General features: G+C 37.3%; 1 protein-coding gene across 3 annotated transcripts in view; it reads left to right on the forward strand.

The window, feature by feature from the left end:
* The window catches only part of SOX6 (SRY-box transcription factor 6), a 372,917-nt gene that overhangs the window by 264,794 nt on the left and 94,577 nt on the right, over positions 1-13,546 (forward strand). For 2 of the 3 annotated variants that reach the window (XM_074149713.1, XM_074149714.1), the window contains exon 8: positions 6,656-6,776. In XM_074149713.1, the coding sequence (XP_074005814.1) occupies positions 6,656-6,776 (121 nt within the window). Of the gene's footprint in view, positions 1-6,652; positions 6,777-13,546 lie in introns of all 3 variants that reach the window. The other variant, XM_074149712.1, reaches the window with a different exon arrangement.

Here is a 13,546-nt window from a genome sequence, read left to right on the forward strand (position 1 = left end):
GGATAACAATATGCTGAGTTTATGCAGATTTTACAACACAAATCTGAATAAAATACCCACTAATAGACCCTTAAGGAGTAATAAACACACATGAATTTTCCTTAGTTGCACTTTAAAGTGATTTTAACATACTACTAGACCTTAACAATAATATTTAATTGACAAGATTATGCATTTGTATGGATTGAAAAGGTGGTAGATCTCTAATTCCAAATGAACTATAAATTCACTTTTGCATACCATGTTTTATTTATTTCTGTATAGCAGAGACGTTCTCTATCCCTCCTAGTGAGTTTCTTAAAATACAGACAATTTAAATAGATTTAATTACCATTTATCATACTCTTAACTTCATGAGATCATCTTTAGTTGAATTCTGTATTTGCAGGTAGTCAAGGAGCTAGATAAAAACAGGGCAATACAATGAGAAGGCAGTAGAAATGAAATGAGAACTAGTGTTTAAAATGATTCTGTTTTCATTGTGGTTGGTAGTATTTTTCTGTTGCTCCCTTCTTTATTTCCCAAATAGATGGAATTTAAGCTTAGTTCATTTAAAATTTCAAAGTAATGAGGAAGAAATAATAAAAAATAAGGATGCTCTGTTTTGCTCTGTGATCATGGCTGCAAGTTTCACATTAATGTTGTGGCCACTGCGGTAGACTTTAATCTCCAAATCAAGCTGAACCGTTGGACAAATGGAAAAAGTGATAGGGGAAAAGAAAGAAAGTAGCAGTTACAATCCATTTACAAATTCAGTAGTGGGCTACATATTTTTCATAGTATTTCCCATATGAAATGCTCTCACTTTGCAAGTCTATGGTATCTTTTTTACAGTTTATTTGCCAACACTTCCCCTGGGATCTCATTGGCAGACATTTTCTTTGTGGCTCATGTACTTTCACTGAGAGGAAATATTTTTCAATTAGACTGTAGATAATTAGAAGGCAGATAAATTAGGACATAATATACCTCCCTATATAGATACAGCTCCAGTGATTCTATATTGCTAACAGGAGCAGAAGGTAGTCTCTGAATAAATTTCAATGTGGGAGTCATGTCAATGCCATGTGCAGTGTCTTAGCTACGATGCACGGCCTGTGTGATCACTTTTGGTCTGTTGGAGCCCACCTTTCTTCAACTGCCATTCTTCCTCACACAGAGTCACAGGTGCTTCCCTGGGATTATTTGTGTTAGAGGGGATTTCTCACTTAAGTGTTTGGGTCCACTCTCACGTATTATCTTTACACTAGAGGATGTTAGGCATTGGTGGTACATTAATTCACAGCTTTGAGAGTTCATCCGTTAGATTTCTGAGCTCAGAACAAAAGGCACAGCCACTCACACACAAAGTAGCCAGATCCTTTACAACTGAACTGGTCAGTTAACCCAACCTTACAGTTGTTTTGCTTCATCAGAACAGCACAAATAAAACAGCTAGACTATTCAATTGTAACCAAAGAAACCTCTTTATTTTTTCAGTACAATTCTTCTACAGTTTTTCTAAATAGATAATTTTTGAGACCAGAAAAGGGCTCAGTCATGGCACGATTTCGTTACAATATTGGCAGAGTTGGGGAGGAGATTCGGGCCAAAAACCTGCAAAAATCTTAGCACATAGCTGCTTTAAAGCATTTAAGTGATCCCACTGATTTCCACATAAGTTTTCATAGAAGTTCCTACTTCTTTATGCAACATGGTGTTTGCTTTCTTGCAGAGTCACCAAATTGACCTAATCAAAATAAAGTTCAAATTTACAAAACGTTTTATATTTCTTCTCTTACAGAGAACAACTAAACCCAATACTAGTTATTGAAATAAATAAAATTCCAATGGTGGTATAAAAATAATAGTGCCATGTATTATATACAGACTATTTAAAATGCAGATGAGATAAATACATATAACATGTAGAGTATTTAAAAACTTGCAGTAGTAGTACTGGAGGCACAAACACTGCTTTCAGTGCCATTAAGATTTTAAAAATGAATCAACCTAAAATGTAACCCGTTGAGCTATCAGTTACAGCTATTATGTTCTTTCACATAAACACATATTTTGAGCATTCTGAAAATGTACATTTTTACTTGATACACTGCCGTTACCTGGGAAACTCTGTTATTACACTGTAGTTTTTAAATGAGAGAGTAGAAAAATTCAAACACATTTTTACTATGGAAATTAAAAGCTTAATGACTGCATAGACATGTTAAAGTTCTAGTCTGGCTGTACCAATTATTCAAGAAGTTAAAAAAATCTTAGGTAGAAATTCAAGTTAAAACTATGAAAAATTTAAACCTGCCTGTGAATTAATTAGTTTCTCACAGAGGCTGCAACATATACTGTACATTCTATACTAAAGGAAAAGAAAAGGTCAATTCAGTAAATTCAAAGATTGCTTTCTCAGCTAACATGCATTGGAGTAGTCTGTAAGATTCAATAAAAATCTCAAGATTTCTACAAGTTGAGAATAGGGTCCAGAGATTTTATTGGTGGAAGTGGGAGGCAATTGCTTTAAATAGTGATGTTGGATTATTCTAGGCAATTAGAGCATATTTAGCCTGTTACACTGTTTTATACCAGTGCTGGCTGTAACAACAACAACAAAAATCTTTAAGGAAGGGTTAAAATATTTTGAAAATTGTTATTACTATCTCTCAAAAAGATGGCATTTGATTCTCCCTTTTACTGAAGTAAACTGTGCAACGCAGATGCAACTTGTCAAGTTTGATCTTGAAAAATTTGCAAGGAATTCAGTTGCCGTTATAGGGTGGGATTTACTTCTGCTCTTGAACCCTGTGATCCTCACAGCTAAGCAGAAATGCCTTTTTGCTTGCACTGTTGCCATCCTTTTTTCTGAATGCCTTTACTTCTCTAGCTGCAATGTTAGTTGTTGTAAAGGCAGCTTTGGTTTTTAAAGACAGAACTCTTCTTATTCCTTAGTCTCACTAGATGTGCTGTTTTCCTTATCCAAAAGAGGCAGCTCATTTTCATTCAAGGCATTATTTTTGTATGACATATCACTTTGGCTTCCATTTTCCATGCACAACACTAACCATCAATGACTTTTTAACAACAAGGATTGTCCAGCCAACTTTTTAAATTAGCATTCATGTGACTGTGGGACAAAGCACTGCAGATTTGCCCAACTTATCAAACAGGCCACCAGCTTTTATTATTTCAGGGAGAATCAAAGTGGAAGTTGCTTCTTGAACTAATCAAGGCTGATTTGCTCTAAAGTTGCTTCCTGACTTAGATGTCAGGCAAGGAAGTGCTGTAATCAGTTCCCAAGGGCTGTCAGAGTTGTGATGGGATATTAAAGGAATGGTACACTACCTTTTAAGAGTTCCCTAATCGTGGCGGCTTCTCGTGTTTAACACAGTTAAACCTGAGCTTTTTGTATAGAAACAAAGATTAATTTTATGAGGTAGCTTTGTAGAAGAGATGATTTCAGTCAAGGTTGCAGAACTGAATTTTGGAAAGAATATACTCAGGTTTCCGCGGGGGTTTGTACAGTTCAGTTAAAGATACAGACTGGCAGAATTGTTCAAAACCAAACATTTACTAGCCGTCACACAAAAAAATAAATAATCTTCATGAAAGAGAAAATGAGTCCCCCTGAGTGTCACTGTTTGCATATCAGCCCATAGTATGGGCTCTGCCAAGTTACTCTCTGACTGACTGCTGCAGATGCTCTTTCTCAAGTATTCTGAGTGAGATCTTTAGTGCAAGTCTTTGGGGACAAACAATAGCACCTGTTCCTCACAAGATAGCAGCCCAGTTAGTCCATTCATGTATCTTTAATGAAGCTCTGGGGCAGATGGCAAAAAATGGCATCATCAACAACTTAGCACAGAGGAGACAAAAGGGGAAAGCGCTGATCCAACAATACGCTATTTTTACGAATGAGAAGAGACAGAGTCAGAGTGTTTCTCGGGCATCTGCTACAGTCTTGGTTTTTAGAAAGACCTGAGGAACATCTCAGCAATTAAAATCTCTGGGCGTATAGCCGATTTTGTGAAGTACACCAATCAACCCCTCCTCCCAATTTCTCCCCCTTCAGTAAAATAATAATAATAATAATAATAATAATAATAATAATAATAATAATAATACCCCCAGGGAAAAAAAAATTGTCAAAAAAATTAAGGTGTGTACTGTTATACTGCATTCATTTTACATCTTTAATAATTCAGTGATCAGTGATACTTGCACATTCTCTTCCTTTTTAATGCTCATTTGTGCTTTTCAGGCAACCTGTGCTGAAAATTGACACCTATATATATAATAATTCTGGGTGAAACCAGCAGTTACCTAGCATTAGTATTTAATATGTGCCAGAGGGAAGACCCATGGAAGCAAATGGTTGCCATTCAGTATGGTTTTTTTTTCAATCTGTATAACTGTCTTAAGTGTAAAGTCAAACTTAAACTCTAAATGTAAGCCACATTTAGCCAAAGTTACATTGATTTATATAGGCTGAGGACCTGATACAGCTGAGTAGTACTTAAGGGAAGAATTAGAGATAGCCAGAACATCCCATGGTAATTCTCCACATTTACAGAATTGCTTTTATTTGAAAGGTTAAAAAATATATCTTTTTTGATATGGTGGCGTGGATCCAACTCTACAAGACTGCCTTAGGAAATAACCATTGTAAGATTTTGTTATTATATGTTTCAAATTATATTTATGGCACTATGGTGTGAAGTATTGCTATGGGTATTTATGTACCATCACTCTAACCACAGTACTCGCTCTGATCTCTTCTGTGTCTTCTGAGATTGCAACTCCATGGGAATACTTTCTGTGTGTGGTGATTGAGAGGGATATTTCTTAAGCCTCGAGTCCATTTGATTCGACTGTAGTTGGGAACTACTGAAAATGATTGTGAGTTGTATTGTGTTGAATTCCTTCCATTATATTCTATAGTTGTTTCTATCAGACAAAGCCTGCGGTTTTGATTTGTTGTACTCCTGTAGAGCAAATGTAAAGGAACACCACACAGCAAAACTAGAATCATTTTATCAGAGGTAAATGCCTGTACTGGGCACAGGGGGATCAACTCCAATCTAACCAAGTTTAACTCATATCCTAAAATGCACAGCCAGGCTTACCTCAGCTAAAATGAGAGAAATAGATGCTCAAAGCTAGTTTCTTTCACGCCCCAGTGCCATAGCAGTAATTGCACAAAGACCTTTTTATTATAAGTTGGTTTTCCTGAGAAATGGATTCAAAAAATACTGTAAAGTGTTTATTTTTTGCTTGACCTTTATTAACCTACATCTTAGGGCTTTCCCAAGAGAAAAGTTGTTGGTAAATTAACCCTCATAGACACACACAGTAGCATTTCTGCACTGCATCAATGGTTGTGAAAGTATTGGGGATATGACAAGAAAATTTGGCACTATTTAAACAATGTCATAGGTCAACATATGGGATTTGACCAAAAAAGTTTTTTTAGGAATTAAATGAAAAAAATAGCTTGAAGTGTACTTCAACTTTTTAAATAGTATTTAATGCCACCGATTTATGGTAGAATGAGAACAATTTTTTTTTTTTCTGCCTAAAAACACAATTTCTTCCTACATTTACTAGCTTTGATCTATAAACCATTAAACATTTGCTTAACTACTAATCAGAAAAATCGTAGTCAAACCCTTGGGTACTTCTGGAGTTAAGGACTGATGGATAAAACCTCTTTGTGATCCTAGCCACTGTCTCTGAAACACATGTAGCATAAATTTAAGAACTAGGATGTTAACGTGTGGATTTAACAGATACGATTCTATCACGTCTCCTATCTTCTATGTGTTGAATACAAATGCTGATATAAGGTGAAGGATTTTTTGCTTTTGCATGTTTGTGCTTTTTGATACATTTATTAAGGTCAAATTAAATTTTATATAGTAGGTTTTATTCTGAAATGGTCTCTGAATATAGCTCCATAATTACTGAGCTATATGATAGTGCATAAAGCTATAAAACTGCTTAGAGAAGCAATTTATATGTTATAGTGAGGTATGTATGTCAAAGGATGTTAGTTTAATTGGGAGCCAAGATGCTGGAGCTTTAAATCTTAAGACATGGGGTGTTGACTAGAAGACTACTTAATACTGTGGTGAGATTTTGAAATAACTTACCTGAGTTGTTTGTATATATGTGAACAATACAATATTGTGAGATTTCAGAATTAAAATTGCCCTTAAGGATACTAAAATTTGAACATCAAAGTAGCTACTGCAGTGTTAGGTTACTTCTAAAATGCTTGTCACTATGCTGTCTGTGACTAAAGATGAGAAAACTTGTGAAAAATTAATAGAAATATGTACCACTTCTTTTTAAAGAACCTATGGTATACTAGAAAGCTTTTGTACCTTTCTACCTTGTGCCAGGACAGGGAATATTAATAAAAAAAAAAAGAGAACCAGGAAGAAGTAGGGAAACATGCAGTTCACTGGGACTGTTACACCTTTGACACTGAGGGAAAACAATGCTAGTGAGGGCTTTGATGTGATAATGTGAAATTGGCAGAGATTACATTAAAGCAAAGGTTCTGTGGGACTGTGTGAACACAAGAACACTATCAGTACTGGAGAAATACCTGTCAAGACAAATTTGTGCTATTTCTGATCAGAGGCTCTCTTCTGTTTAGCAGGTTCAGGGTCACATGCCTCCGCTCATGATCCCAATTTTTCCACACGACCAGCGGACGCTGGCAGCGGCTGCTGCAGCCCAGCAGGGATTCCTCTTCCCCCCAGGAATAACTTACAAGCCAGGTAAGCCAACAGGGATGTGAAGTTATTTAACATTTTGAGATACCAACTGTAACTTCTTGTGTGATCTATCTCATATCAAGGATGTTACACAACAGGTGTAGCTGGTTGGAAATAATGTGGAGTTTTTCAACTCCACTTGAAAAAAAACTTCTGGTTTGAAGGAGGTGGATGAAACATTGGTTATTGAACATCATGGGGTTTTTTAACCTTTATTTCCCACAAAATCATTTGGTCTAAATATATTGGCCCACTTGCCTAGTAATTTGCATCTGGTCTGCCCTGTGTAATTATACAAAGGCTATGTATCTTTAATTAATTCTATTATCTTCAGTGTACTTGTCTTTTGTGCCAAAATTCTTACTCTTAATTAGTGATAAAAGTCAGAGGAAGTATAATTTAATTAGGCTTCAAATGGGCAACTTTTTGTTTGATTTCAATCTGAATAATAAAAGATTTCAGTAGTTCAATCCCAGTCATCATTCAGACTTGTAACAAACAGGTCACATAACCTTGCAGTGAAATATGTTTTGAGATGATTTAGCAAATGTTATGATTTCTTTCTTTTTTCCTCCGAGTTTACAGGACTCCTGGGGAATTCAATTAGGGATATAATGGTTTGAAGCTACTTTCAGAGCCTCCTTGTAAACAGGGCTTTAAATGTTTAAAGACACGTTGCCAAAGGAATTCAATGTAGGAAGATAGTTAAGTAAATAAAAGTCAACCTTATTTTCATTTGTACATTCTTTGTAAGTGACCTCAGTCCAGAAGCAGCAACCTTATTTTGCTCATTAATAGTATTCCCTGTCAAGCTGCCTTTAGCGTATTAACCTGATAACTAATAACTACAAAACATTAATACCAGTTTCTTTTTGACATTAAATATGAAATGTACAAAGTAAAGCATTGATCCTGCTCCCACTGATCTTAGTGCTGTTTTTGCTGTTGACTGCAGTGGGACCAGGGTCAAATCCAAAGTAAAGCCTCATAACAGATAATGTAAACAGCATACTAATTAAACGCCAGGTTGAACCTGAAATCTTTTTAGCAAGTTTACTTAATATTAGATGAAGTGAGGCCAAGCAAGATTTCAGCAAGCATTTCCGTTTGTCCCACTCCCTTCTGTCTCTTTAGTCTAGAGACATTCCTCTTTAAACACAGATTCTTTGTCCAGTTATTGTCTTATTTTCAGGTTTAAAAATCCCAAAGTTCTCCAATTTGACAAACTGGCACACTGTAATGGAGCTCTGAAAGACAGCTGGCTCTAGGTAGCACAGGATGATGGTTATTCACACACATCACCACCTCACAACAGCTGAGGACCAAAGTGAAAGAATACTTTGTCTCCAAAGACATAAGAGTTGCCAGTTGTGGAAATTGTCTATGACACCCCAGCTAATACCTTTCTGCTCACACACAAGAGAGAGAGTGTGCTTTAGTTTCCTTGCTTTTCCCATTTTAATCTGAGATGCTTTCTGAATAGTGACTATTAATGATTAAGCTGTTGGATCTGCTTCCCCCTGAAAGGTGATATGTCAAATTACGTCACGTTGATTTTGGCTCTGCAGCATGATTTTGGCTTTGCAGCATGATTTCTTGCAAAAGAACAGATTTCTACACTTATTCTAATGTACTCCTTACTTTACATATCCTAACACTTTATAGAGCTTATACTGCTTTACCTGTGATACTATTGACCTCATAGCAGGTGGTGATACAGCTTTAGGGCATTTTTTTTACTTGCTGGAATACAATGTAGGCAGAAATCAAGGCCTAGATAACTCAGAACACAGCTAAGCTGTTTGCTAGTGCGTTAGTGGTTTATATCCACCTGATGCTAGTAAAGACCAGAAGTCACAATGATCTGATTATACCCAGTGCCTTGCAAGAAATAAAAATATTTCTATTTTTAATACACTTCTTAAATTCTACAGTATGTATGCCAATGGTAGCTGGGCAGGTTAGTAATTTCTGAGATATATCATGATAAAAAACCCCACCGTATCTACACTTGGTATTGATTAATTCCTATTTTTGGCACTCTCAGCACAGTAGTTAAGGAATTAATGAAACTGGAGTTTAAGCTACGCTCTTCCATAGAGAGGGTTCTTCAAAGTCATTTCTGAGGAATATTTATGAACTTGACTGCTACTACCTGTACTCTTCTACTTTTGTGAGAAATGAAACTTTTACCTCTAGAACTGTCAGTTTAGACTCACTCATACTTCTGAGGAAAGAGAGGAGATGGATTAACCCTCCAGATGCTTACCATTTTCTTTTTGGTTGCCTGTTTAGTTTCTCTTTTATTTAGTCTAGTTTGATGTAGGCAAGACTAAGTTTTGACACTGGCAGTTTTTATTGACATGCAGAAAATACAGCGAGGGGGGTTTCAATAATAGGAGCTGTGGGAACTGAGTATTTTTGAAACGGTGTCATTTAGAGAGAGTCAAATGTTGTGTGCACAATCACTTAATTTTCTTTGCTCACAAAATGGACTAGATATAAGCCAGCTCTGACTTGGAAGCAGTGTATCAGTGTCAGTGCGACAGTGCAGCTGAGATGAGAAGTCCTGCCTTGGTCTACAAGTGGGGGTATGATTATGTGCCCATGTCCATGCAGATATATCTTCATGGGCTAAGTGGGAACCAATTTCATGGCTGTTTAGGTCAATGCCAACATAGCAGTTACCAAGTACTGTTGCAAATCTGCACTTAACCTCTATGCCTTGAAGTAAGAAAATAGTATTCCTATAACAAACTACACTATGTCATGCCCTCAATGGACTGACCACTAGAAGAGAGGAGAATTTAGTAGATTCTGAGGCCCTTCCAGCACTTAGTTTCTCCTGAACTCCTAAGCTCAGAAAGCCATTATGAATAGAAAACTTGAGGAATTGCTGATTTACAGCTATGATTTTTATTAAAGCCTGACAGGACAGTTTCCTACTGCCTGGCAGGATGTATAACATGAGGTGGCTGTAACCCTTCCCCCCCATATTTTGGAGCTCTACAAGTTGAAATAGGACAAAGTTAGCAAGTCCTGATGACAAGTAATAATTACATTAGAAAAAAAATCCCCAAAGTCCCATGCTTCCTTATGTATCTCAAAGTCATGTAATATAATTTTCCGGCATGGTAAGTACTAATTGAGAAATCAGAGCTGCATAGACCACCTAATTAATTTTTTATACATATTTCAGTATTTATACTGTATACCAGATTAATTAAAACTTTAGGGCGCTGTGCATCTCAAATGACTGTTGTGACTATTGACCTGCAGGCGCTTGACAAGCCTTGTAGAATACCTGGTTGTGGGGGTTGCCACTTATTCCAGTGGGAAGCTGAATGGCAGCTGTTAGGAAGCTAATACTTGCCCACAGATACTATGCAGTTAATAGAATTATTTTGCATTCTAAGTGCAACGAAGCAACTGTGCTGGCTTTCTGACCGTGACCACTATACTTACTACTTGGAATCAGTGGGTAACGTAAGTACCATTATACCTCCTCTCCTAGTGCAAATTTCCCTTCACTTAACCAACCACATTCATTGAAGAAAAGTTAGTAGGTTGGAGTATCAATGAATGTGAGTAGTGTGTCCCCATTAGTGCCCTGAGTCAAGAGAAGACAGTGAGTGAGGGTAAGGAGGAAGACAATTCCCTCCTTCATCTTGCATGTGCCTAAAGTATTACTTCTAGTTTTGTGGCTAAGAGGGAATGGGAAAGTAGGATGATGACAGAGTAAAGATACAGAGCAATGCTGGACAGGAGCCAGACCCTACTTTGAGCAGAACTCAAACAAAGCTACGGTTTGCTCTGGGCAGAGAGTGGGAGGGCTGCCCTCCATGCTGGCTACATAACAGCAGTCCATGTGACTTGAAAATGAATGATCACTTTGCTCTATAGTCTTCTGAAAATATTTTGTATTATATCAGTTCTTTACCAGATGTGGAAAGCATCTCTGAAAAAGATTATGGAAAATAGAGACATTAAGGTATGGCGATTGTAAACTTCTACTTAAAAAGGTTTATAGAGTGATAAGCTGCAGTGTATTGTTAAAGCAGTTCTTGATATTTCATACATAAAATATACAAAGACCATGATTACAGTGGCTAAGAAACAACTTCTGTCTGCCTACCTAGGTCATTCTGTTTTATACACAAAAATAATTTATAAGAGATTTTGGGATGCTGGCAATACAATGAAATGTAAAAAAGGAGACTGTTTTCCTAGGCTGGTGGCAAAAATAGTGAGAAATATAGCTAATGTTTTGACTTGGTTCTGTTCCTACTTGCACCGGGGCAAATCAACAGTAACTTCTTTGAAATCAATGAAAATAGAATTAGGTAAAGGACGATGAACAAAACAGTCAGCCTTATTGTCATCTGGCTGGACATCAGAACATTTCAATACCATGACATATTTGTCATCAAACCCATTAAACTCATTGGTTACAATAGCTAATCCGCATAACTAACATCATCTTAGATCTGCTGGATTTCACTGATATCCATCATTGCAGTTTCCGTGTAGAACAAGCCTTTCAGAAAACTTTCCTAAAGCTGTAATGTGGTTTAAATTTTACATAGAACAGTTTTCTATTTTCAACAGGGTGCTGTTCCTCTTGGCAGGTGAGAAAAGAAAGCACACATCAAGTCAACTGTGTACTGAGCTGGCCATGTATCTTAGCATGGCAGAGGTGCTGCATGAGTTTGGTTCTAATGGAGATTCCCCAGGACTGAGTTAAAGTCTGTCACGTGGTCCTTGTTGGGTTTTACTGGTTGGAATGAGGAATCTGTAACTTCAGGATTTGTTGTAGCAATCCATATGTGCCTCACTCCTGAATGTTGAGGTAAGAGCTGGAAGTGGTAATAGGTAGCTGAATATTTTCAACTGGGATTTGCACTGAAGTTCTTTACCTGTAGACAGACAGGTTTTGGGGCAACTGACTGCAGCAACATGAGGATGGCAAGAAGGCAGTGCTGCAGGAAACCCTGCTCAAAACATAGGCAGAACTGAGGTAGTGTCATTGGACAGGGAATATACTCCGTAGTATTGCCTTAGCCAGCTACCTCTGTTAACATGTTCCTCAGTCTTGATGCCTCTACACAAGCAAAATGCATGCCCTGTGTGGGAATATTGCAGGAGTGGGCACCTGTATCCTTGCTGTATCCCAACAACACCCTGAGGAGAGGTGCACTTTCTTCAATCTGTTTATTATGCCTGGGAGGGTAGGGCCCTGGAATTTTTGATATCTTATAGCTCTTCCAACTCCTTTTCCTGTTGTTCTGCGATTCCACATGGAGAGTGTGCAAGTGGCAGTTTGAGATCCGTGCATGAAAAGACAGATTTTAAGTTACAGTCCCCAAATAGGGAAACCATTATCAAACCAAAAACTTTGTAAGTCAGATGAGGAGAGTGAGCTCATGTCTCAAAATTGTGTTTTAGGAAAGACGGGTAATTAAACAACACCTTTCCCCTACCACAAGAGCCAGACATCCTTCTTTCCTCGCAGCTCACAAAGCCTTGATCTGGAAAGTAAGTCCATGCATCCTGTAAATAAAGTCCACAAAGCTTCATCACTTCATCCAAGACAAAAAGAAACGTTTACATTATTTCTATGGAGAATAGCATAGTACAGTTGCTCGCTGCTTTTACTCATTTGGAAATGATGCTTAACCTGACAAGTGAAACAGAAGTCTGGCAAACTTTTTCATGGCTTGTAAACACCAATTTATATATAAACAACAGCAGCCAAATGTAAATAGACAATCAGCACAGCAAGGAGATTGAAGAGATCAGTTTGCAAAACATGACAGATTTTCTTCTTCCGGCATTCTTCTCACTCCTGGTTATCAAAGGCCAGAACACACCGGTACCTAAAGCAGTCCTGCTTGAACATGTTCTGCTGCCTTTTGTACAAATTTAAAAGAATGGATCCTCACGCAAGCATTCCAAATTGAGAAACAAATTTGAAAAAAATTGCTACAATACATTGACTGATTTCTTGCCAAGACAGCTACTGAGGAGCTTCTTGATCCGTCCGTGCACCGACAGAATGAGAGGGGGAAATATGTACCTTCTGTAATTAAAAATTAAAACTAACCCATTCCCTGCATGCTTAGTTTCCTCAAAGGAGAAGAAAGTACCTTTGCTCTGCTTTTACTGCTTGGTGTCAGCAAAGTACTCCAAAGCCGAAAGAGTATTAATTTTTGTTCTCAGCACAATAGTACTGCTAAGGACTTGGCCATAGTTTAATGTGTTAAGCTGAGGGGGAAAAGGAGACAATACTATGTTTTAATACCAAGTAAATGGCATAAATGTAAAATTATTTTTCCTGTAACAAAAGCAAGAGCTGTAGCCAGCAGGTGAGCAAGAGAACACTACGGAGTGTGGTAGAGATACTATTAAATTAACTGTGAAGCCAAAAACTCTGTGTGTGTGAGTCCATGCATGTGTGTGTGTGTATAAAATATCTGGCTATTTCAAACCATAGGAGCATGACAGCTGTGAAAAAGGAGTGCCGCAGGGAATTCTTTTAGAGTTTGATTTTTTTAAAAATATGTTTGACATGGAAAATGTTTTAGTACAAATAAAGCAACTGGTATTGAACTTAAAAAGTGTATGTGGAGGGGGAGGGAGAAAGAAGAGATTGCTGTGTGGAGCAGGAATGAATAATTCATGATATTTAAAGAAAGAATGCCTCCAAAATGTTCTGCAAGGCAGTCCATGCTGGTAACTTGGATGGTTATTTTCCCCCCTATTTAAAGCATCAT

Source organism: Numenius arquata, chromosome 6 (genome assembly GCF_964106895.1).
Source record: "Numenius arquata chromosome 6, bNumArq3.hap1.1, whole genome shotgun sequence".
NCBI classification, from domain to species: domain Eukaryota; kingdom Metazoa; phylum Chordata; class Aves; order Charadriiformes; family Scolopacidae; genus Numenius; species Numenius arquata.